Source organism: Ranitomeya variabilis, chromosome 5 (genome assembly GCF_051348905.1).
Source record: "Ranitomeya variabilis isolate aRanVar5 chromosome 5, aRanVar5.hap1, whole genome shotgun sequence".
In the NCBI taxonomy this organism is placed as follows: domain Eukaryota; kingdom Metazoa; phylum Chordata; class Amphibia; order Anura; family Dendrobatidae; genus Ranitomeya; species Ranitomeya variabilis.
Genome location: NC_135236.1, coordinates 163,291,961 through 163,315,627, shown reverse-complemented (window position 1 = coordinate 163,315,627; position 23,667 = coordinate 163,291,961). Strand labels below are relative to the sequence as shown.

At 46.3% G+C, this 23,667-nt stretch overlaps 2 protein-coding genes across 4 annotated transcripts in view; one reads left to right on the top strand and one right to left on the bottom strand.

The window, feature by feature from the left end:
• The window catches only part of MRPS11 (mitochondrial ribosomal protein S11), a 45,835-nt gene extending 42,501 nt beyond the window's left edge, over nt 1-3,334 (bottom strand). For 2 of the 3 annotated variants that reach the window (XM_077263452.1, XM_077263453.1), the window contains exon 1: nt 3,211-3,333. In XM_077263452.1, coding sequence (XP_077119567.1) covers nt 3,211-3,269 — 59 coding nt within the window. In that variant the 5' untranslated portion in view covers nt 3,270-3,333. Of the gene's footprint in view, nt 1-3,210 lie in introns of all 3 variants that reach the window. The other variant, XM_077263451.1, reaches the window with a different exon arrangement.
• Nucleotides 3,335-3,746: 412 nt separating this feature from the next.
• On the top strand, nt 3,747-21,892 carry MRPL46 (mitochondrial ribosomal protein L46). Its single transcript, XM_077263449.1, has 4 exons — nt 3,747-3,997; nt 5,686-5,881; nt 9,027-9,200; nt 21,591-21,892. The coding sequence occupies exons 1-4, from the start codon at nt 3,782-3,784 to the stop codon at nt 21,839-21,841; spliced, it is 837 nt and encodes a 278-aa protein (XP_077119564.1). The 5' UTR covers nt 3,747-3,781; the 3' UTR covers nt 21,842-21,892.
• The last annotated feature ends 1,775 nt before the right edge of the window (nt 21,893-23,667 follow it).

Below are 23,667 nucleotides of genomic sequence, written 5' to 3'. Positions count from 1 at the left end.
CCACAGCAGTTTAAATATCCAAAGTAGCAAAAAGGTATATTTTATTTATAAAAGATAAAAAAACAGGTACATTTGAAGGCATGGGAACACATACAACAACACAGCACTATAGTGCCCAAAGAGAGCTGTGGACGGTATCCATATAGTATATTAAAAAAAGTTAATGGTAGAAGCAAGGATTTAACATGGCGTAATCCCTTATAAAGCCATGCTTGGCTCCCCAGGTACTAGTAATAGAAAATACATAAGACAATGTAGTAAATACGTTAGGATAGCAACATACCAGGGTATAATGTCCGTCACCACGCCGTCCACTGCGATCCCCGACGCGCGTTTCGGTTCCCCTGAGGAAGGTTTCTTAACCGAAACGCGCGTCGGGGATCGCAGTGGACGGCGTGGTGACGGACATTATACCCTGGTATGTTGCTATCCTAGCGTATTTACTACATTGTCTTATGTATTTTCTATTACTAGTACCTGGGGAGCCAAGCATGGCTTTATAAGGGATTACGCCATGTTAAATCCTTGCTTCTACCATTAACTTTTTTTAATATACTATATGGATACCGTCCACAGCTCTCTTTGGGCACTATAGTGCTGTGTTGTTGTATGTGTTCCCATGCCTTCAAATGTACCTGTTTTTTTATCTTTTATAAATAAAATATACCTTTTTGCTACTTTGGATATTTAAACTGCTGTGGTGCTTCTTTGTATCCTTTCTCTGCATGTCTATGGCCGAGTTCACATCTATCAGGTGCGCCCCGTTTATTTTTATGCTTAAGCTGGGGGTCACAAGTCATGACTTTTTGTAGACTCCATGCACTGGTCCAGACAGGAAAATGCCGCATGTAGTGATCATTGGTCCGGGGTCACAAAGGCTGTGCCCAGGGCTGTGGAGTTGGAGTAAGGGTAAGTTCACACAGGGTGTTTTTGCTGCTCTTTTTTTCTGCAGCAAAACCTGATCTTCTTGGCAGGAAAGAAGCTGCGTCAAAAATGCAGGTTTAGGTGCGTTTTTGGTGCGTTTGTTTTCTCTTTGTCCATGCTAATGTCATTGGATTTTTAGCTGCAAATAATACCTGTGTTTTTTTCACCAACCATTCAAGTCAATGGGTGAAAAAACACTGAAAGAAGTGACATGCTCTATGTCCAAAAAACACAAAATACTGATCAAACAAAAAAACAATGTGTGTGCATGAGATTTCTGAAATCTCATAGGCTTTGCTGGTACTGTAAAAAGCAGCTGAAGATTAGCATAAAAAACGCAGCAAAAATGCCCACTGTGAATCCCAGCCCCACAGTGTCTTCTGATTTATTCTCACTGCGGGGCCAGGATTCACAGGCAGGGCGGCCGCACAGGCGCAGTCAGCTAGACTGCATATGAGGACAGAGGACGGGCAGCGCTCACTGCGCCTGCCCAAGGCAGGAGAAAAGAGCGCAGGCGCCGGCTCATTTCAAAACAGCGCTGAGGAGGCGGCACCCAGCGCCAAGAAGACTTGAGTGACAGCTGTGTGGCGTCTGCAGCAGGGGGGAAAGGCCGGCCTCCTTGACTGAAGAAAGGTATTTAGGACAAATTACAAAACTGATTATTTCTCTAGTTACAGCACCAATAACTAAAAGAGCCACCTTGTCAGAATGCAGCATTACTGCTGCACAAGGTGGCTCGTTAAGTTAAAAACGCCTGGGGGGGGGACAGGTTCCCTTTAATGTCACCTTACAATAGCAAGGTGACATTAACCCTTCATTACCCCATATCCCACCACTACAGGGGAGTGGGAAGAGAGTGGCTAAGTGCCAGAATAGGCGCATCTTCCAGATGTGCCTTTTCTGGGGTGGCTGGGGGCAGATGTTTTTAGCCAGGGGGGCCAATAACCATGGACCCTCTATCAGCTGTTAATATCTACCCTCAGTCACTGGCTTTCCCACTCTGGCGAAGAAAATTGCGCGGGAGCCCACGCCAATTTTTTCCGGCATTTAACCCTTTAATTTAATAGCTAGAGACCCCAAATTTTACACAGAGACACTTGTTACATTAGTAAAGAGGAATATGTAATAAAAGAAGGGATATGAGATGGTTTACTGTATGTAAACCATGACTGATATCCTGTCGGGTTTGTGAAGGAGAGAGCAAAAGCCGGCAATATATATATATATATATATATATATATATATATATATATATATATATATATATATATACTGTATATATGTTTTTTTAGAATATTTGAGCCGATGGATCCATGATATGTTCATTTTGGAAGCCTGCGTGAAAAGAATCGCCATACGGATGACACACATGGATAAATTTGTGCGTAAAAATCGCACCCTCGCATTGAATACGGAAGTGTTTTGGGACAATTACTGCGTATTACGGCCTTAAAAAACGGACCGTATTTCCATATGCTGAGTGTGACGCTGGCCTTAGAGTCGTGGTGTCGGAGCCCATTTTGGTGGAGGCGGCGTCATGGAAATTGAGGAGTCGGAGGTTTGGCTTACCGACTCCACAGCCCTGGTTGAGCCAGAAGGAAACAAGGTCAGATTTCTGGACGTATGTGAGCAGGGAACTGGCAGCAAGGCTCATGGCCGCCTCCGCCCAAAGGACGGACTGTATATGGAACGGGTGCTCATGGCTGCAGTCTGGATAGGGGCGGGGGTCTTCAGGTGTATTAGAGGGCCTGGATAATTGAGGAGACTGCTCTCGTTTTACCTAGGGGGTCACATCTATGGCCTGAAGAGGTGTGGCATCCATTTTGGGTATAAGGGGGTCTGGATAGATTAGGAATCTGGTCTGGGGGTCTCCGCTTCTTTAGCAGGGCCTGTGCACGGTGTATTACTTTTGGGGTGCATGTACGCTTTTTACTTGGCGTGCCATATGTTACAAGCGTGTTCCATGACTCGGCAGCACATGAGCCGGGCCATCCCAGGTGGCCTGCAGCGCTGTGTCCTATTCCCTGACTGATGTCTCTCCTCATAAGTTAGAAAGTCTAACAACCTCTGTGGAGAAAATGTCATGTACACAGCAGTGGTCCAAAACAGCCAATCAGACTGCAGCGTTCATTCTTAGGTCAAGATACAAAATGTAAGAAGTGATCTGATTGGTTGCAGTCTACAGCAGTTGCTGAGGAACAGTAAGTCACGTGGCTCAGTAGTATATAGTGTGTGCCGGTCAGGCTTTCCGTCACTAGACCGCACCGGGCTGCGGTCCCCACTCACCCCCATGCTCGGTGCAGTATTCCCGGGAGCAGCATTGCCCTCCTCATTACCAGACTCATACTCCCGGCCGGTTCAGCATCACACTTCAACAAGCAGCAAGGTCACTGGTCCATACCATGTCACTACACGAGGGGGCGTCGTCAACAGGTCATATTTCCCACGGCTATTTACCCAAATAATGGAGTATCTGTTATTTCTTACCAATAGATTGAATTAATAATAACATATTTCTCTTCAATGTTATTCATATTAACACAACTAAACGCGCTGAGGTAGAAGAATAATCTTGCACGTCCCCCGCCTTAGAAATGAGCAGCGCCAACCTCTGGACTAAACCATTTCTTCTGAGGAGGAAAGGGGAGTATACGAATAGGAGAGTTATTTAAGAAGTATAGACTAAAGCTGAAAATAACGGCTTGTTCGAATTTTGAAATGTATATTCATATGTATAAATCATTTCTTCATAAAGAAAACTTTAATAGCTACGTAACGGCAAAACATATCAGCCCCCCTGTAAAGTTCGTTCTGTAGTATGCCCTGTCAGCAGCGTGCGGCATCACGTGATCACAAGATGGCTGCGCCTGTACGGAGGCTGCTGACCGGCGCGCTGTGGTGCAGGGCACTGGGTTTTCGGGCCTCGGTTGCGGGATGCCGGGGTTTGGCTTCTGCACAGGGGAGCACGGGGTCTCCGTGGAGGCTGCACGGGGCTGTGTGTCTGAAGAGGCCGGCAGTGGTGGCTCAGAGCAAGACGCCGCTGCAGCGGGAGGTGGAGGAGCTGCTCAAGCAGGTACAGGGGGAGCCCGGAGAGATGTGCGCTGCTGCTCTCTGGTGTCAGCTATACAAAGCCGGGAAACTGCAGTGAGCTCTCTCGGCCAGTGTCTGTGCTGCAGGCAGCATTTCGGCTGCACGGGGCCTGTCTCCATATTTTCTATGTATCCTATCATTGTAGACATTTATTGTTTTTCCGCCTTCCTTCATCACACAGCCATGACCTTTTTCTTTTTTCTTTTTCTCCTGACCGCCATATGACGGCTTGTATTTTTGCAGGACGGGTTGTGATTTTCTGTAATTTTGTGATGGTGAAATTTAATTTTACCGTTCAGTGCTCAGGAAAATGAGGGGAAAAAATACAAGTGCAGCAAATGGTGCAAAAAAAAACCCCCTAATCTTTACTTATCTTTCTGCCATTCTTTTTCTTACTGGATGCTGAGCTGTATCTTGTCGGTAACGTTTTGGGATACGTATAGCCATGTATCTGGGGATGATGGGACGGGAGAGACCCCACACCCACTGTGGATGGCGCTGGCTCAGTCTACCCCAGTGCAGTGAATGGAAGGGCAGGTTGGGCTCGTACAGAGGTTATGTAATAAGAATTCCGCATCCCTTACCCACCATACTAGGGGATGGCACACTGATCCAGTCTGCTGCACATTACCTGCATTGGGCCCTCACTGAAGAGATGTTGGTGGCGTATGGTACCAGTGTATCATCACCTGGTACAGGGAAAGACTTCTGTAGAAGGGTATTATGATTTTTGCACATGGGGCCTGAAAGCATCGGGGATACTTTATACGTCTCCAGTATGGTGGACACCTAAATGGATTATTGGCCAGAATGAAAATTGAGCTCTAGGTTATTCGTGGTCAAATAGACCCCCAGAAGTGTAACCGCAGATGTTAGGTCACCTAATTTTTATTTTTTTTCTGCCGTTTTCGATAGTGAGAAAACTGCCTCACAAGTTCGCGTTTCATTCATTAAGGAACGATCTCTCAGCCATTGCTATTACTGTAGATGGTGACACACTGACTGACGACTGCCATGTAATGTAGTCGAGCAGGGCTGATGGGACGCCTGGTGATGTATGAAGCCTGTGGAGCAAGTGCAATAGGCGACTAACTGCCTGCTATTATTGGGGCATTTGAAGACTAGAGCAGTGTCCTCTGTATCGTCTGGTAGTCAGTCCCTTCGTGGATCACAGAGGGTTGGTGTAAATCCAGGATAATGCTGAAGTTAGTATCTTGCAGCAGATACAATATGGGCCCGATTAATGAAGAAGGTTGATTTGTACGCCGGTTCTAATGGGGGGACCATGGGCGTAAGATGCACCTAATTAATGAAGAGGCGTATGTTAATGAATTGGGTGCATTTTATAAGTGCTGTGTGCTTGTGCCAGAAATGTTCATGCCACTAAAGTGCGTTTTTGCCAAATTGCCTGGTGGCGCGCTTCATGCCAACCCGTTCCACTCCTGGTCTGCCCATTTTGGCAAAGCTGTCTGGGATTGGCGCAAAAACACCAAAAGTTTCAAACTTTTTGCACGAGTGTAAATTACGCAAACATTTTGCAACAATTGAAAGTGTTTTGTGCCAGAATCCTGGCTTAGACATGGTGATGAGTCAGGACCTAGGACAGGTAGCTATTGCTCATCCGCTAATCAGCATTTGGGGGTTTATTGTCATATTCTTGGTATATTCCAGATTGACCTGGAGAAAAGTTTCTATTCAGATCACGAGCTCCAGCTTATGAAAGATGCAGAGCGTCTGCGGAGGAAGCAATCTGATACCTATGATTCTGATGATGAAGAGGAGGAGCAGGACATTGTGATAGCGCAAGACATGGAGGATACATGGGAACAAAAATGGAAGCAAATGAAGCTTGCTCCAAGAGTAACAGGTATTGTTCCCTTCCCTCAAGCAGCTCGATATGTAGATATGGTGACTGACAATATTAAATGGGGAGGAAATTTACAAAACATGCCTTTTTTCACATTTACAAGGTCTCTCACGCAATCACCACAGTGGACAGCGCAGTCACATAAATGTGACCACCATGTCCATGGTATGATGGGCTCACAATCTGACGCCTTAATTGTGAGCCCCATTGGGACAGTATAATTAATATATATATATACACATACAAAAAAAGATGAAAACAGCACAAGCTCACCGACGGGTGCCAAGCCTTCCAGGCAGGACAGTCCACTCATCCACCCAAGTATCATAGAGATTAGAAAAAGGAAGGCAGCACTCCAATATTTGCAAAGGTGAAAAAAGCTGTGACGTTTATTTCAGACCCACATCTTCATACGACGTTTCGGCTCACACTGAGCCTTTCTCAAGGCTTGAGAAAGGCTCAGTGTGAGCCGAAACGTCGTATGAAGATGTGGGTCTGAAATAAACGTCACAGCTTTTTTCACCTTTGCAAATATTGGAGTGCTGCCTTCCTTTTTCTAATCTCTCTCTCTATATATATATATACAGAATAGCATATAAGCAAGTATATTAAATCATGTATTTACAGAATAGGTAATTTGCTGATCACTGGGAATCCCACTAATTCCGAGAACAGGGCGTTTAAAAAGAAAGGTGACTGCACACGTGATCCACCACTTCATTTATTGCCTATTGGACCATCAGGCGAGCGCTGTCCTGAGCTATTCCTGGTGGTCCCATAGATGGGAAAATCGAGCACTAACAAGCATCCACTTCAGAGCCCCATAATAGAATCAACCCCAGCAATCAGATGGTGTAGGCTTGCAGACGGACAGGTTCTCCTGGGGTGATGTGTGTGACAATTAGCCTCAGTGATGGAAAGACTGAAAATAGCAGGCTCCAGTACAAGTAGTGCTGAGCGGGTTACTGGGGCATAGCAAGGGTTCGGTTTTTAGGAGCAGTCAGAAATGGGCGGGACTGTCTGCTCCCATATCTCCAGCCTTGGATGTGGCACAGCCTCTGTAAAGTAGCCAGGCTGTCTCATTGGGGTGATGTGTGTATGGAGAAAGACCTTGCTTGTGTGGCGTAGTCTCTGCTAGAGGCTGAGTGAAGGACTGACATCTAAACGGGTGAGCCCATGCTATATATAGAGTGTTTATTTTCCGTTTTGGTTTTCTTATACCTTTTGTACCCAGAAGAGGCTGCTGTGTTTTGTTAAGCTGGATGGTTTGTGGACATTTAATAAACTTCTCTTTTGTTTTGAACCAAAGATCAAGATCCTTGTATGCACACCAGCGTCTACCAGAGAGCTCATCCCTTAGGCCGGGGTCACACTTGCGAGTGTGATGCAAGAAACTCGCACGAGTCTCTCGCATCAATACCCGGCACTGCCGCCGGCACTCGGACCGGAGCGTGTGGCTGTATGTATTTCTGTGCAGCTGCACACTCCGGTCCTGAGTGCCGGGGGCAGTGCCGGGTATTGATGCGAGAGACTTGCGCGAGTTTCTCACATCACACTCGCAAGTCTGACCCCGGCCTTACAATGGGTTATAACTTGCTAGGATGGGAATAACCTTTTACAATACTGATGTGCCTACAATGAATCTTTTGCACCATATTAATGTGTTCCATGTAGATTTGGGTGTAGTTGGCTGCACATTTACTTATTGGCTTAAGCTAAAAACTGCAGCAAATCCACATCCAAATTGCATGTGGATTTTGGAGCAGATCCGCATCCCTTAAATCTATGTGCATCCACCTTAGGCTACTTTCACACTAGCGTCGGCCCGACGTGCGGACGCCCGTTGTGAAAATAATGCCCGACGTGGGGAGCGGAAGCGTTGTAAAACTGCTTCCACTGCCCATTGTGAAGTCCGGGGATGAGGGGGCGGAGTTCCGGCCGCGCATGCGCGGTCAGAAATGGCCGTCCCGACGCACGAAAAAACGTTACATGTAACATTTTTTTGTGCCGACGGGCCGACACTTCCAGTGTGCGACGCTTGCAACGTATGGACACACGTCGCAATGCGCCGCTAATGTGAGTATATGGGCAAAAAAAACGCATCCCGCGGGCACGTTTGCAGGATGCGTTTTTTTGCCACAGCGGCGCATTGCGACATATTCCAAACGATGCTAGTGTGAAAGTAGCCTTATGTCCCTATGTAGCACTCCATCCATGTTACACACTTGATTCTTGCTGGGCTGATGAGCTGCAGCACCATGGGATTGTGGTTCTGTGATACAGGGTGCCGTCCAGAGGTGTTGCATGGAAGAAAGGAAATTCCGTTACTGTACAATCCAAAAACAGCTGCTGGCCAGGTAAAGGAGATACAAAGATAAAAATGGATTTTATAAAACAGTACTAAAAATGTAATATAGTCTCTATCTTCCTGACTCCTTTCCCTGGGCAGCGCCTGCTTTTGGATTGTACATTAATGGCTTTTTCCTTACACACTGGGTTCTTCTCTACTAACCTTGCTACGCTCTTGGTTCATCCAGTGACCTGTTATTCACTAGCCGCTCTCCTTACTCCAGATTTCTGCTGCTTCTAGAACGTGTTGCCTTAAACAGTTGCTTTCATCATTGTGCGATGTCCAAGTTAAAAAATCAGCACATTGTAGCCTGTAGGCTGTGTCATGTCATGCCATGCTCCAGTTCCCAGGAATGCTTCCAGCTTTTTGGCCAATGCAGGTCGTAGGATTTGGTTGGCTAATTCATTGTAGTGGCACAGCCTGAGCTCTGCCTTTTTTTATGCTCTAGGTCTGGCCTTAAACTTAATATAAATGACAGCTGAACCCACCGTTATCGCTGAACTTGGCTGAGCATCTTATGTGTATGTGGTCATCTCCACCCTTAATGTCAGAGGATCCTTTGTTCTCTTGGCACAGAAATCACTGCCAGAGAGTGTAGCAGCAGCTTAGTCCGCATTTTCCATTGACTTCATTTCATAGCTCACTGTATGGCCACATTAGATAGCAGGAGTGATATTTAATGCCTCTGGGGGCTACTAATAGGGTCTCCATAGTGTAGATGGCACAAGACTGGTGGGTATAATGTAATATTTGCGACAATTAAAGCATAATCGCTCTATATTCCGTTTGTTACAGAAGCAGATGAACAGAATGATCGGGCATCGCTCAACAGGAAACTAGAAAACCCTTTAGTTCTATTGGTTAAAGAAAAGATTGGCAATGAAGAAGTCTGGATGTTCCCTCAGGTTGAGTGGATGGCTGGAGAAACCATGAGGCAGACAGCAGAACGAGCCCTTTCTAACGTATCAGGTATCTACTTTATTCAGCTTAGGGTGCAAGACCGGGAACCGCGTTGTTTAAACCCTCCTCGTTTAACCCCTTAAATGCTTTCAATAATGACTACGGCGTCTATATAATTAACATCGCTTGGGAGGGGGGCTCCCTTTTTAATCCCATTGGCTCCCAGAGATCTTGATCATGTGGTCCTCATGTTTGCCATGGCAGTTTACGACCAAATAGTGGACTTAGTCTGCCAGCTAAAGTGGCCTGTTCAAAAGTTATCACAAGTTAGGCTACGTTCACATTTGCGTTGTGCGCCGCAGCGTCGGCGCCGCAACGCACAACGCAAACAAAAACGCAGCAAAACGCATGCACAACGCTGCGTTTTGCGCTACATGCATCCTTTTTTTGATTGATTTTGGACGCAGCAAAAATGCAACTTGCTGCGTCCTCTGCGCCCGGACGCGTGCGCCGCAGGGACGCATGCGGCGCAAAACGCAAGTGCGACGCATGTCCATGCGCCCCCATGTTAAATATAGGGGCGCATGACGCATGCGGCGACGCTGCGGCGCCGACCGCAAATGTGAACGTAGACTTAGGTGGTAAAAATAAACTTTTTTTATTCCTGTCATGCCACTTGGCATTAATTCCTGAAAATTATCTGTAGGCTTAATGAACTACCTGAAAGCAATTTTGAATACGTTGAGGGGCACGGTTTTTAAAATGGTATTACTTTTGTGGGTTTCCAATATATTGGACCCCTAAAGTCACTTCAAAACTGAACAGGTCCCTAAAAAAATAAGTTAGGTAAATTTTCTTGAAAACTTGAAAAATTAGTGCTACATTTTTTAACCCCTTAAGCCCCGAGGGTGGTTTGCACGTTAATGACCGGGCCAATTTCTCTATCGCCTCTCATTGGGGGACACAGGAACCATGGGTGTATGCTGCTGCCACTAGGAGGCTGACACTATGCAAATAAAAAAGTTAGCTCCTCCTCTGCAGTGTACACCCTACCGACAGGAAGTAGGATATTCAGTTTAGCTTAGTGTCAGTAGGAGGTGGACACGGGTCTTTCATTAGACCCTTATCTACCTCAATGTGCGTCGTTTCTTTTCAGGTTTTTCCGGAGGGATACAGGGTGAACAGTCACACCTGTAGTCCCACATAGCGGACTATGAGTACGGCGTGTACTGCCACCCCGTATCCTCATAGATCCCTGTCCAGGACCAAGATCCTAGCACACAAGCGTGCTCAGAAGTCCGGTCCTGGCTCCGTCCCCCACCCACTCGCCCACCAGAGCCTGTCGGTCGGAGGAGACGAGGACGTCCATCAGCAGCTCACATGGACGTCTGATACCTTCACAAGGTTTGAGGTTAGTAATGGACGACGTGGGATGTTTTAGGTGAGTATCCCCTTTAGGAGTGGGCAGCAAGGACATTGTCCGAAGCGGCTGATTTTCTGACAGCCGTGCTCTTTTAACCGCCGCGGCCCCTTCTGGCGGTCGCCGTTTTTGGCCTAATTTGGGACCCGGCTCCTTCCGGGGCCCATTCCTGGCGATGTGCTAGCCTGCGGCCGCGCTCCCTTGCAGGCTGCCGCGCCGGCGCCGCGGCACTCTCCGGCGGTCGCCGGTTCCTAATTTAGGCCCCGGCTTCCCCGGGGCCTACTTCCGGCAACTAACCTTAGGCCGCGCTCTTGCGACGGTCTGGCAGCTGCCGCGCCGATCTTCCGCTATCCGGTGCCGGTGCCGCGGCACTTCCCTGCACTCTCCGGCGGTCAGCGGTTCCTAATTTAGCCCCCGGCTTCTACTCAGGCCTACTCTTCCGGGGCTGACTCCGCCCACTTCCTCCTCTGTCGGGCGGGCTTTTCTCCCGCCCGACTGTCAGAGCCGCCCACCGGCGCCATCTTGGTGCTCCCCTGGTACAGAGCGGCTGGCTCCGCCCACTTATAGCCGCCCCATTCGGCCTGGGATCGCCGCTGTCTTGCTGAGGAGCGTTCTCTTCCGGACCCGGTGACTGGGTCCCCTGCATCCTCCGTCTCCCTGCTGGTGCCCTGGACCTGTGCCGTGATCTGGCCGCAGCTACAGCCGGGAGCAGTCTACAGGACCCTACTATTGCTGTGAGTAGCTCTGCCATGCAGTCCATTACTCCCCTCTCCTGTTTCCCCTAATCATTTAGTGGGTCTGCTCCCAGGCCTAATCCTAAAACGACAGCGTTCCGTTCTCCTGCTGCAGCAACTCCACTGTCCGTCCAGGAGTCCCCTCACCGGGCGAGACCGAGACACCAGGATGTCACGACCCTGGGGTCTGTGCTTGACCGCAGTTGCCAGTGGGTCACAGGATTCTCCGTCTGGCCTCTTCAACTCTGGCACAAGAGATCCAGACAGGAGCGAAATTCTAGGTTCCTTTTTCGGAGGGATACAGGGTGAATATTCACACCTGTATTCCCACATTAGGGACTATGAGTACGGCATGTACTGCCACCCCGTATCCGCACAGATCCGACAGCAGGACCATGATCCTAGCGCACAAGCGTGCTTAGAAGTTCGGTCCCAGTTCCGTCACCCACCCACTCGCCCACCAGAGCCTGTCGGTTGGAGGAGACGAGGACGTCCACCATCAGCTCCATGGACGTCTGACACCTTCCTTCTCGCCCTCCGGTCTGGAACGGTGAGATCCCTCTTCCTGATCCTCCTCTCTCTCTCTCAAGAGAGAGAGAGAGACGGGCGTCCTCTGTCATGTTTGCAAAGGATGTTTCAGACTTGGTTCTCAACAGGTATAACCTTATTGTTGCAATAAACCAGACCTTAAGCATCATGGATACCTCTACGGAACCCGCAGGATAGGCGGTTTCGTTTAGACGGTCAAAACCACCTTCCAAGGTCTTTGCCCCACTCACTGAATTTGTGGTGGTACTTGTCAGGGGAAAGGCGAACCATACCAGATGCTTCAGACAGGGAAGCATCTCTGCATCCTATATTCCTTCTCGTCTGAGCTCAATTGTGGACTTGTCAGTCCCCAGACTGGCTACCAACTTGGCCCCTCCACTTCCCTCATGGGTTCCAAGGATAGGAGAAGCGGGCAATTCTACAACAATTCTAGAATCGCTGGATAAATCAGCCTTTGAAACGGCTGCTTCTACTTTGTCGGCCATCACCTCTACCTTGGTCTCAAGGACTATAGCTAGATGGATCAATCAGCCTTGTAAGAGCACCCCGGCTGGAGCTCCTCTGGGAGAGCTAGCCGACCTGACGGACCAGATTTCCTGTGCAGGGAAATATTTGGTATCTGTCTCCCCAGATGTGCGGCTTGTGCAACTCACACGTCCAGCAATATGGGGGCCATCCGACGGAATATTCGGCTCTACTCCCGGCAGGCGGACTTGTCTTCAAGAAGTCCCTTACCAGACTCCCCTTCCAGGGGGCCCGTCTCTTTGGCTACATGCTGGAACAAATTATTAAGGACGCCACGGGAGGCACGAGCTCCCTTGTCCTTTCGCTGTTTTGCAGTGTCGGAAGATTCCTCTAGCTAACACAGACCGCGATCTCGTCTGGCTAGACAAATGGCTTCCTTTAAGCCTACCCCTTCCTGGCGTCCCCGCAACTCCCATAGTTTGTCCACCAGGCCTAGATCTGGCAGATCTTCCTCGGCAGAACTCTGGCTAGGGGCCCAGCGTTCCCTTCAGTTTGGGCGGGCGTCTCCTGTTTTGTTCAGGAATGTTTGGCTGGCCTCGGTGGAGGACGCTTAGATCAGGGAGGTGGTGTCCTCTGAATACAAGGTAGGGTTCGCTTCGCGGCCCGAAATCGCTTCTTCGAATCTCGCCCTCTAAAAATCCTCCTTTGATCCCAGGTTTTCTTTGCGTCCATTACCTTCCTTCTTTGTTCGGAGGTTATCGTTTCCATCCCACAGCAGGAACGCTTCACAGGTTTCTATTCAATCCTGCTTGTAGTGCCGAAGAAGAGCGGCGCAGCTCGACCCACCCTGGCTCTGAAGTTAGTGTACAGAAGGTTCCGCATGCGGCATTTCTGGATGGAGTTCCTCTGTAAGGTTCTGGCTCCCATGGATCCACAGGAATTCCTGTGCTCCATGGATATCCAAGATGCCTTGCTCCATGCCCTGATTTTCCCAGCACACCTGAGTTTTCCTGCGTTTCGCGACGCAGAAGGGTCATTTCTGGTTTGTCGTCCTGCCGCTCGGTCTTGCGACCGCTCCTGGTGTCTTCATAGAGATCATGGCCACATTTATGGCCATATTGAGGATCAGGGGCCTAGTGCTTCCTCATCATGCCTCTGCCTCTCTCTCAGGCCCAGGTGAGTCTGACCATTGTCCTCGACTCCCTGTCCCGTTTCTGGTGGCTGGCCATCAGAACAAAGTCTTTTCTTATTCCGAGTCAGCGTTTTGTCCTCTTAGGCATGTTGTTCGACACCGTCAGTCGGGGGTTTTTCTTCTCGAGGAGAAGCGGGCAATTCTACATACGCCCTCTGCAAGGCCTTCAGCTGCCTTCCTTCCGTTCAGCAATGACGGTACTGTGACGCATGGTGACAGCATCGGGAGCGTTCTCTTTTACGCTGTTCCACTTGAGACCACTTCAGCAGGCCATCCTTTTTCAGTGGGACACGTCTGTACGGTCTCTGGATCCCTGATCCGGGTTTCCATTTGATTCCAATAGCCTCTCAACTGGTGGCTGTCACAGTGATGGGGACATTGGTCGGAACATTCCCTCTCATTCCCCAGGTCCGGTCCTTCCAAGGCAGGTGGTGACGACGGTCACCCGCCTTCCTGGCTGAGATGTGGTTTCTCGCCATCTGTCAGTGATGGGGGCATTGGTTGGAGCAAGAGTTCTCTTTGCCGATCGACACCCTTGAGATAGGGGCCATTCCTCTATCTGAGTCACTGTGAAAGGCTTCTCAGAGGTCTGCCAGTCAGAATCCAGACGTCCAATGCCTTGATTGTGGCATATGTCTATTACCAGGAAGGGAATCAGAGTCTCTTGGCAATGGCGGAGGTATCCAAGATCATCCTCCTGGGCAGAGGCGACCTTTTCGGCACTATCCGCAGTGCATATCCCCGTCGTGGTCAACTAGGTGTTTTCTCTGCCACGAGGGCCTTACGGCAGGTGAATGGTCCCTTCTTCAGGGGGCCTTCCTTCAATTTTGCCTTAATGGAAAACTCCGGACGCGGATCTCCTGGCGTCCCGACTGCTTAGCAAGGTTTCACTTTTTGTCTCCAGGTCGGTGATCCTCTTGTTGCGGATACCGATACTTTGACCATTCCTGGGTCGCATTTTGTACTTCCCTATTTGTTCCTCCCTTCCCTTCCTTCCCAGGCTGTTGAAGCTCAATGCGGAGGGGGTTCCGATCATTCTGACCGCACCAGATTGGCCCAGAAGGTTCTGGTTGCTGAGATCGTTCATATCCTCGTGGACTCCCACTGCAGGCCCCAGACAGGCCAGATCGTCTGTACTAAGGACCGATCTGCCACAGAGTTCTTGGTGGCTCGATTTAACAGCTTTGCCCCTGAAACCTTCCATTTTGGCCGTTTTCTCTAGGCGGGACTTGATGCTGGCCTTGCCCTTAGTTCTCTAAAGGGTCAGATAGCATCCCTTGCCATTCCTTTTCTGAAGTCCCTTTCAGTAGTCCTTAGCTACTGGCTACCACGGTACAGAGATTTATATCCGTTCAGTTCTCAGATCAGATCTTTTCTTCAAGAAGTGGCACATGCGGCTCCCCCGTACCAGACTCTCGTGGATCCCTGGGACCTCAATCTTGTTCTGGAGGCTCAGTGGGGTTCCCCCCTTGAGCCCCCCCCATGAGGTCTCACTGTCTGTTTTCTGTCCTGAAGGGTAACGTTTTCTGGTGGCCTTTTCCTCCATTATCCTCGGAGTTGGTGGCTCTCTCCTGTCGCCCCACTTCTTGGATTCTTCACCAGGATAGGGTAGTTTTACGGCCTTCATCGCTCCTTCTACTTTAGTAAGATCGTCCGTCCCACCTTTGTCCTGCTCCGACCGATTCTCTGGGGTCGTTCGCTGAGCAGGCTATGCCTGGTCAGGGCGGTGAGGATCTATTTATCTAGGATCGCCTTCTTTAGGAAGACGGACCGTCTATTTGTCATTCCAGACGGCACGCCAAGAGGCCGGTCGGCCTCCAAGGTTTGCCAAATGTTATATACCTGCGCTTCGGCAGTTGCCAGCCTAGGCGGGAGGATCCTGCAGGCGGCAGTGATGTGTCCTCTGACCTGAATGGAGTTTTCTGCTGTTCCCACCCCAGGGACTGCTTTGGGACGTCCCATGGTTCCTGTGTCCCCCAATGAGAGGCGATAGAGAAAACAGGATTTTTGGTTGCTTACCGTAAAATCTGTTTCTCGGAGCCTTCATTGGGGGACACAGCACCCTCCCATGTTGAACAGCTCTGTTTATTGTGTTATACTGTTAAAGTTTGTGTTCTTTGAACGCTCTTTGAGGGTTTGAAACTGTTCAAACTTAAGCAGCGCTTTACAGTCTTTGGCGCTGTATAATTGAAGATTATTATTATTCTTTCTCATTTACACGTTGTTTCTCCTACTGCTTTCTCACTAACTGAATATCCTACTTCCTGTCGGTAGGGTGTACACTGCAGAGGAGGAGCTAACTTTTTTATTTGCATAGTGTCAGCCTCCTAGTGGCAGCAGCATACACCCATGGTTCCTGTGTCCCCCAATGAAGGCTCCGAGAAACAGATTTTACGGTAAGCAACCAAAAATCCTGTTTTTTACAATTCTGACCACTGTCCCTTTATGAGGTTATAACTCTGGAACGCTTCAACAGATCTTAGCGATTCTGACACTGTTTTCTCGTGACATGTTGTACTTCATGATAGTGGTAAAATTTCTTCGATATAACTTGCGTTTATTTGTGAAAAAAACGGAAATTTGGCGAAAATTTTGAAAATTTCGCAATTTTCCAACTTTGAATTTTTATGCCCTTAAATCACAGAGAGATGTCACACAAAATACTTAATAAGTAACATTTCCCACATGTCTACTTTACATCAGCACAATTTTGGAACCAATTTTTTTTTTTTTTTGTTAGGGAGTTATAAGGGTTAAAAGTTGATCAGAAATTTCTCATTTTTACAACACCATTTTTTTTTTAGGGACCATATCTCATTTGAAGTCATTTTGAGGGGTCTATATGATAGCAAATACCCAAGTGTGACACCATTCTAAAAACTGCACCCCTCAAGGTGCTCAAAACCACATTCAAGAACTTTATTAACCCTTCAGGTGTTTCACAGGAATTTTTGGAATGTTTAAATAAAAATGAACATTTAACTTTTTTTCACACACAATTTATTTCAGCTCCAATTTGTTTTATTTTACCAAGGGTAACAGGAGAAAATGGTCCACAAATGTTGTTGTACAATTTGTCCTGAGTACGCTGATACCCCATATGTGGGGGTAAACCACTGTTTGGGCGCATGGCAGAGCTCGGAAGGAAAGGAGCGCCATTTTACTTTTCAATGCAAAATTGACTGGAATTGAGATGGGACGCCATGTTGCGTTTGGAGAGCCCCTGATGTGCCTAAACATTGAAACCCCCCACAAGTGACACCATTTTAGAAAGTAGACCCCCTAAGGAACTTACCTAGATGTGTGGTGAGCACTTTGACCTAACAAGTGCTTCACAGAAGTTTATAATGCAGAGCCATGAAAATAAAAATTCCTTTTTTTTTTTCACAAAAATGATTTTTTAGCCCTCAGTTTTGTATTTTCCCAAGGGTAACAGGAGAAATTGGACCCCAAAAGTTGTTGTCCAATTTGTCCTGAGTACGCTGATACCCCGTATGTGGGGGGGGGGAACCACTGTTTGGGCGCATGGCAGAGTTCGGAAGGGAAGGAGCGCCATTTGGAATGCAGACTTAGATGGATTGGTCTGCAGGCGTCATGTTGCATTTGCAGAGCCCCTGATGTACCCAAACAGTACAAACCCCCCACAAGTGACCCCATATTGGAAACTGGACCTCCCAAGGAACTTATCTAGATGTGTTGTGAGAACTTTGAACCCCCAAGTGTTTCACTACAGTTTACAACGCAGAGCCGTGAAAATAAAAAATAAAAAATTTCCCACAAAAATAATTTTTAGCCCCCCAAATTTTTATTTTCCCAAGGATAACCAGAGAACTTGGACCCCAAAGGTTGTTGTCCAATTTGTCCCGAGTACGCTGATACCCCATATGTTGGGGTAAACCCTGTTTGGGCGCACGGGAGAGTTCGGAAGGGAAGGAGCCCTGTTTTACTTTTTCAACGCAGAATTGGCTGGAATTGAGATCGGACGCCATGTTGCGTTTGGAGAGCCCCTGATGTGCCCCAACAGTGTAAACTCCCCAATTCTTCCTGAAACCCTAATCCAAACACACCCCTAACCCTAATCCCAACGGTAACCCTGACACACCCCTAACTCTAATCCCAACCCTAATCCCAACCGTAAATGTAATCCTAACCCTAACTTTAGCCCTAACCCTAACTTTAGACCCAACCTTAACCCTAACTTTAGCCCCAACCCTAACCCTAACTTTAGCTCCAACCCTAGCCCTAACCCTAGCCCTAACCCTAATGGGAAAATGGAAATAAATACATTTTTTTAATTTTATTATTTTTCCCTAATTAAGGGGGTGATGAAGGGGGGTTTGATTTACTTTTATAGCATTTTTTATAGCGGATTTTTATGATTGGCAGCTGTCACATACTAAAAGACGCTTTTTATAGCAAAAAAGTTTTTGCGTCTCCACATTTTGAGACCTATAATTTTTCCATATTTTGGTCCACAGAGTCATGTGAGGTCTTGTTTTTTGCGGGACGAGTTGACGTTTTTATTGGTAACATTTTCGGACACGTGACAGTTTTTGATCGCTTTTTATTCCGATTTTTGTGGGGCAGAATGACCAAAAACCAGCTATTCATGAATTTCTTTTGGGGGAGGCGTTTATACCGTTCCACGTTTGGTAAAATTGATAAAGCAGTTTTATTCTTCGGGTCAGTACGATTACAGCGATATCTCATTTATATCATTTTTTTTATGTTTTGGTGCTTTTATACGATAAGAACTATTTTATAGAAAAAATAATTATTTTGGCATCGCTTTATTCTGAGGACTATAACTTTTTTATTTTTTTGCTTATGATGCTGTATGGCGGCTCGTTTTTTGCGGGACAAGATGACATTTTCAGCGGTACCATAGTTATTTAGATCCGTCTTTTTGATGGCGTGTTATTCCACTTTTTGTTCGGCGGTACGATAATAAAGCGCTGTTTTTTGCCTCGTTTTTTTTTTTCTTACGGCGTTCACTGAAGGGGTTAACTAGTGGGACAGTTTTATAGGTTGGGTCGCTACGGACGCGGCGATACTAAATATGTGTACTTTTATTATTTTTTTTTTTTAATTTAGATAAAGAAATGTATTTATGGGAATAATATATATATATTTTTTTCTTTATTTACAAATTTTTTTTTTTTACTTTTTTACTTTGTCCCGGGGGGGGGGGGGGAGACATCACAGATCGCTGATCTGACAGTTTGCACAGCACTCTGTCAGATCAGCGTTCTGACTTACAGCGCTGCAGGCTTACCAGCGCCTGCTCTGGACCCGGAAGTAGTCCCTGCAGGACCCGGATGCAGCCCCGTGGCCATTTTGGATCCGGGGCCTGCAGGGATAGGAGGTAAGAGACGCTCGGAGCAACACGATCACATCGCGTTGCTCCGGGGGTCTCAGGGAAGCCCGCGGGGAGCCCCCTCCCTGCGCGATGCTTCCCTTTACCGCTGGAACACTGCGATCATGTTAGATCGCAGTGTGCCGGGGCTTAATGTGCCGGGGGCGGTCCGTGACCGCTCCTGGCACATAGTGCCGAATGTCAGCTGCGTTAGTCAGCTGACACTCAGCCGCGCTCAAACCCCCCCCGTGAGCGCATATGAGATTGCATATGACGTACTATCCCGTCGGTGGGAATTAAGGCCCACCCCACCTCAACGGGATAGTACGTCATATGGGATTAAGGGGTTAAACCTAAAATGCTAACAAAATAAAACATTTTACAAATGTTGCTGATGTACAGCAGACATGAGTGAAATTATATTTATTAATGTTGTTGTGTGGTATGACTATCTAGATTAAAGGGATAATCATTCAAAGTTTCAAAACAATTGCACATTTTTTAAAATCAAAGTACGAAAATGGTTGCACTCAATTGCGTTAAAGCAAGTCAATGTGAAATGGGAATAGCAAAATGGCTTTTGAAATGTAGGAAAAATACACGAGACGTTTAACACAAAATTTGGCCAAATAGTGTGAGCCCATCAACCATTGTCAAGGTAATCTCATGAATTGGATGTGTCCCTGACCTAACTGCCCAGTGTGAACACTTACCTATGGCTAATATCTGAATGCATGGGTGAATATAAACACCTCTCTTGGTAAAGCCTATATTTATGGGTTGGTCGGAACCTGATGTGATTTGATATGCAAGTTGCTTTTTTTTGTATGCACCTGTTCAGACTAGTTGTTGATGTGCCGGTCAGTTTTTCTGTTTTTTAAAATGTCACATTTCTGATATATTTATAAATGGAAAACATATAAACCTAAATGTATAATGTGTCACAAAAAGTCTCAAAATCAATGGGCTATCTTGAAGCGTTCCAGTTATTACATAAAGTGACATGGCAGATTAAAAAAAAAAAAAAAATGGCCCTGTCACTAAGAGGTTAAACCCAAGATCCCCTTATGAATGGAGAGGTAGTCAATCATGTGTACTTCCATTAATTCTCTGTGACCACCATAGATAGCAGAGCACAGCTTTTATCAGGGCTTCACCACTTCTATTAAGAACAAATAACGCAGTGGTGTGCATGATCGACCGCTCCAGTTCTCTGGATTGGTGGGGTTCACAGTGGTCGGGCACACAGCAATTTAAGAATAGGGTGAGGGATAACTTCCAAACTGAATAAACAACCCCTTTAATTGCCCAGCACTTTGCTGTTGCAGATTGCACAGCAATCCATGTTACTTTCATCATGACATCCAGCATGATTGTAAACTGCAGCACAACCTTCGCCTGTGTGTACATGCTGCACACTCCTCCTCCTCCACACAGCGTATCTCTCAGCGCACTTGTTAAATCAGTGAGGCAATGGAGATCACAACTTTAGTCTCTATTTCTGAAAGGACCAGAACTTCACTAACTAAATTAGGTAATTTTGTTTTTAGTTCCTCAAATTATACGTGAGAAAGATTGCATAATTTGGTGGTCTTTTACGTCATGAAATACCAGGAAGTGATAGGTACACTTCAAAGGACACTCCACTCCTTGGACAACCCCGTGTTAATCCCTATGTTTTTACCCCAGTAAAATAATAAAACCTTTTCTCGGTGCTGGCGCCATTCCAGCAGTGTCTGCACTAGCTCTCCTGGAGCTCCCTTGACCGTCAGCCATCACTGGTGTCACGATCTCCTCCTCCGAACAAATCAAGATAGCTAAAGGAATTGGGAGAGCAGCCGCAACCCTTACTTCCTCCTGATTTCAATTACCTCCTTAGGAGAGTGAATCCAGCACTGGTTGGCTGCAGGGATAACATTGTGACTCAAGCCCGGGAGAGCTAACGTAGACCTTGCTCGTAGGGCACCGTAGTTGACATTACGTGTTATACTGGGGGTGAGGGACCAAGGAATTGAGAAGGAGTTGTCCAAGTAGTGGACATTCCTTTTAAGCATTTTCCAGTCTGAAAGTGAAGACACATAATCAGTCGTACAAGTCCCAACCTTCAAATTTTTGATCTAGGATCTTGCACCAAAGTTTTAAATAAATCAAACTAAGCTGTCCAGGTGTGATGCTAGATTTTACTTGAGTAACTAAACCTTTGGGGGGTTGTTGTTTTTTTTTTTTTTGTATCTGTATCCGTTTAATTGCAATATCATCTGTGGGTGTCCGGGTCCTGAAACTCCCACTGATCACTTATTCCCTCCCACCCAACAAGCGTGCAGCTCAGGAGACGGGAGCACAAAACTCCTGCTTGATCACACACACAGCGTGCAGTATGGATTCAATAGAGAAATGTGGTTTTCTATTGTATCTGCTTTATATGTGAGTTGTGCACTCCGTCTCTTGTGCTGCACTTTACTCAGGAAGGGAAGGGGGGTATGAGAAATCAGTAGGGGTCTCAAAACCTAGAACCCCAACTGATCAACTTGCAATTAAGAGGGCACACAAATGAAAAATCTCATATGTTTAGTTACTCAGCAAGACCTTTCAATAAGGGAATGTTGAGCGGTGGAATGAAGAGTGATCACAGGGCTTGACTATAAGCCACAGTGAAATGTTGGGGGATTCTGATGGCCTTGCAATGTGAATGGTCACAGCCCATCTATCTACCATCTCTAACGTTTTTTTTTTCTTTCCACAGAAAATAGCATTGAGGCTTATTTTTTAGGCAATGCCCCATGTGGATTTTACAAGTACAAGTTTCCCAAAGCATTGCGAAGTGAAGATAAGATGGGAGCTAAGGTTTTCTTTTTCAAAGCTCTGCTCAAGAACAAATCTGTACCCACAAATAAGAAAAAGGGAGATTATGTTTGGGTTAGTAAGGATGAACTCAAGGACTATTTAAAACCAGCCTATCTATCTGAAGTGTATAAGTTTGTAATAGAGGTATAGTATACAATTGTGTAAATATGCTAATAAAAACTTTGTATTACTATGGAAAAATACATGTTAAGTGAGTTTATTACTTTGCATCAATTGTCTCCTCAAACGTGTTTATGTAAGTAGTGGTTATGCGATCACATTGATTTATCCGCTGGATAGGTAATATAAGATCGAGGTAGGCCCGGCACCCCCACCAATCAGCTGTTGCAAGCTCTGGTTGGCTGCCAGATGTGAACCCTTTTAAAGAAGTTTTAATGCACAGCTTCATTTATTGTGTAGCAGCCACTGCTGGGTACTGCAGAGCAGCTCCTATTCTCTCAAGTAGCATCTGATAAACTGTTTCACGCAGCAACCTTCAGAGCTTGTAGCATTTGATCAGTAGGGGGTGATTGACCACTTACTATGTACACTGTGTATAACACAGCCAGCACCCGACGTGGTGGAGCTGGCCAAGCTCCTAAGTAGGCTCCCTACACCCGCTTTTGACACGTGACATACATATGTGCAGGTAAGGAGGAATCGTCTGTTACATAGGTTGAAAAAAGATTTGGTTCCATTAAGTTTAACATTTCTCCACCAATTATAAATTTTTGGACACAAAATTATCTACAAGTGCTTCTCACAAAATTAGAATACCATCAAAAAGTTAATTTATTTCAATTCAATACAAAAAGTGAGACTCCTTTATATAGTCATTACAAATAGTGATCTATTTCAAGTGTTTATTTCTTTGTGAATGTTTTTCCCAGCAATATGCGCTCCTGAAGGATGATGATGGAACTCGATATTCTGATTCAAGGATGATTTTTATTTCAAACTAAAATACAACCGGTTTCGACTTCTTAGAGTCTTCCTCAGGTATAATGTCATGCATATAAACAGATCTATCTGAACACATTTTATAGCAGATATCCCTGCATGTCAATTTGGGTGGGGACTGACAATTTTTTTTTTTTTTTTTTTTCTCACACAAGGAGGAAAAAAAGTGTTAAACTCCACACTGAAAAAAACATAAACAAAAAAAAAAAAAATGTACCCACAAATTCTTCACTAATTTGGGACAGACCTCGGCATCAGGGCACCTGCATCATTGACCTCCGGTTCATCATATCTATATGTGCCCCCTGAGGAACCGTATGACGGGGAAACGCGTCGGGGCGTCTGTTTACTAACAGCTAAGTGTTTGTTTTTTTTGGGGGGGACAATATCTCCTTCACTGGCTGTTTTTTGGTCAAATTGTTTTTCTTTTGTGTTTGTTTTAGTCCAGTGTTCCATGCATTAATATAGACATTGACTACCGCCTATCAACTATAGGCATTTGTTCATCATTCTATTCTATGCGCTGCTAGACGTTAGGATATTGGCTGGATGTTTATGCATTTATTTATTATGACTGTATTTATACTGCCAGCAAGTTGGTCATGCATGGGCCTCAATTAATCTGGACTGATCCAGGTCATTTTTGTTTATGCTTTTTTTCCTCCCATTTTTGTTGCATGTATGTATGGGCTCATTTGAGTCATTGTGTGATAAAATAATTACATATGCATTTTGAGTGATATTTTATATCGTCCTGGGTAGGACGTTATCAAGGGAGGTTATTTGGCATAATCTGTGCACTTAGTCTCTTTTTTGCCCTTCCTTCATCTCTTTTATTGCTTTTTGTTTTCTCGCCTTTAGCTGGTTAGAAACTTTATAGGGCCAGCAGGCGAAAGCCGTCGCGGAGTGGGGGCGCCAAAAACATCTATCAGGGTGCCAACCTCCACAGGCTAGGAAGGGATAGCAGAAAAGTGTAGGGTCAGGATATCAGGACAGGTGCACTTCTTAGGTCCGTT

Excerpts from the sequence above, each read along its gene's own strand:
- MRPL46 (XM_077263449.1), top strand. The coding sequence starts at position 3,782 with ATGGCTGCGCCTGTACGGAGGCTGCTGACCGGCGCGCTGTGGTGCAGG. Across the intron at positions 5,882-9,026 it reads GCTTGCTCCAAGAGTAACAG|AAGCAGATGAACAGAATGAT; the intron begins GTATTGTTCCCT and ends CGTTTGTTACAG. Across the intron at positions 9,201-21,590 it reads AGCCCTTTCTAACGTATCAG|AAAATAGCATTGAGGCTTAT; the intron begins GTATCTACTTTA and ends TTCTTTCCACAG.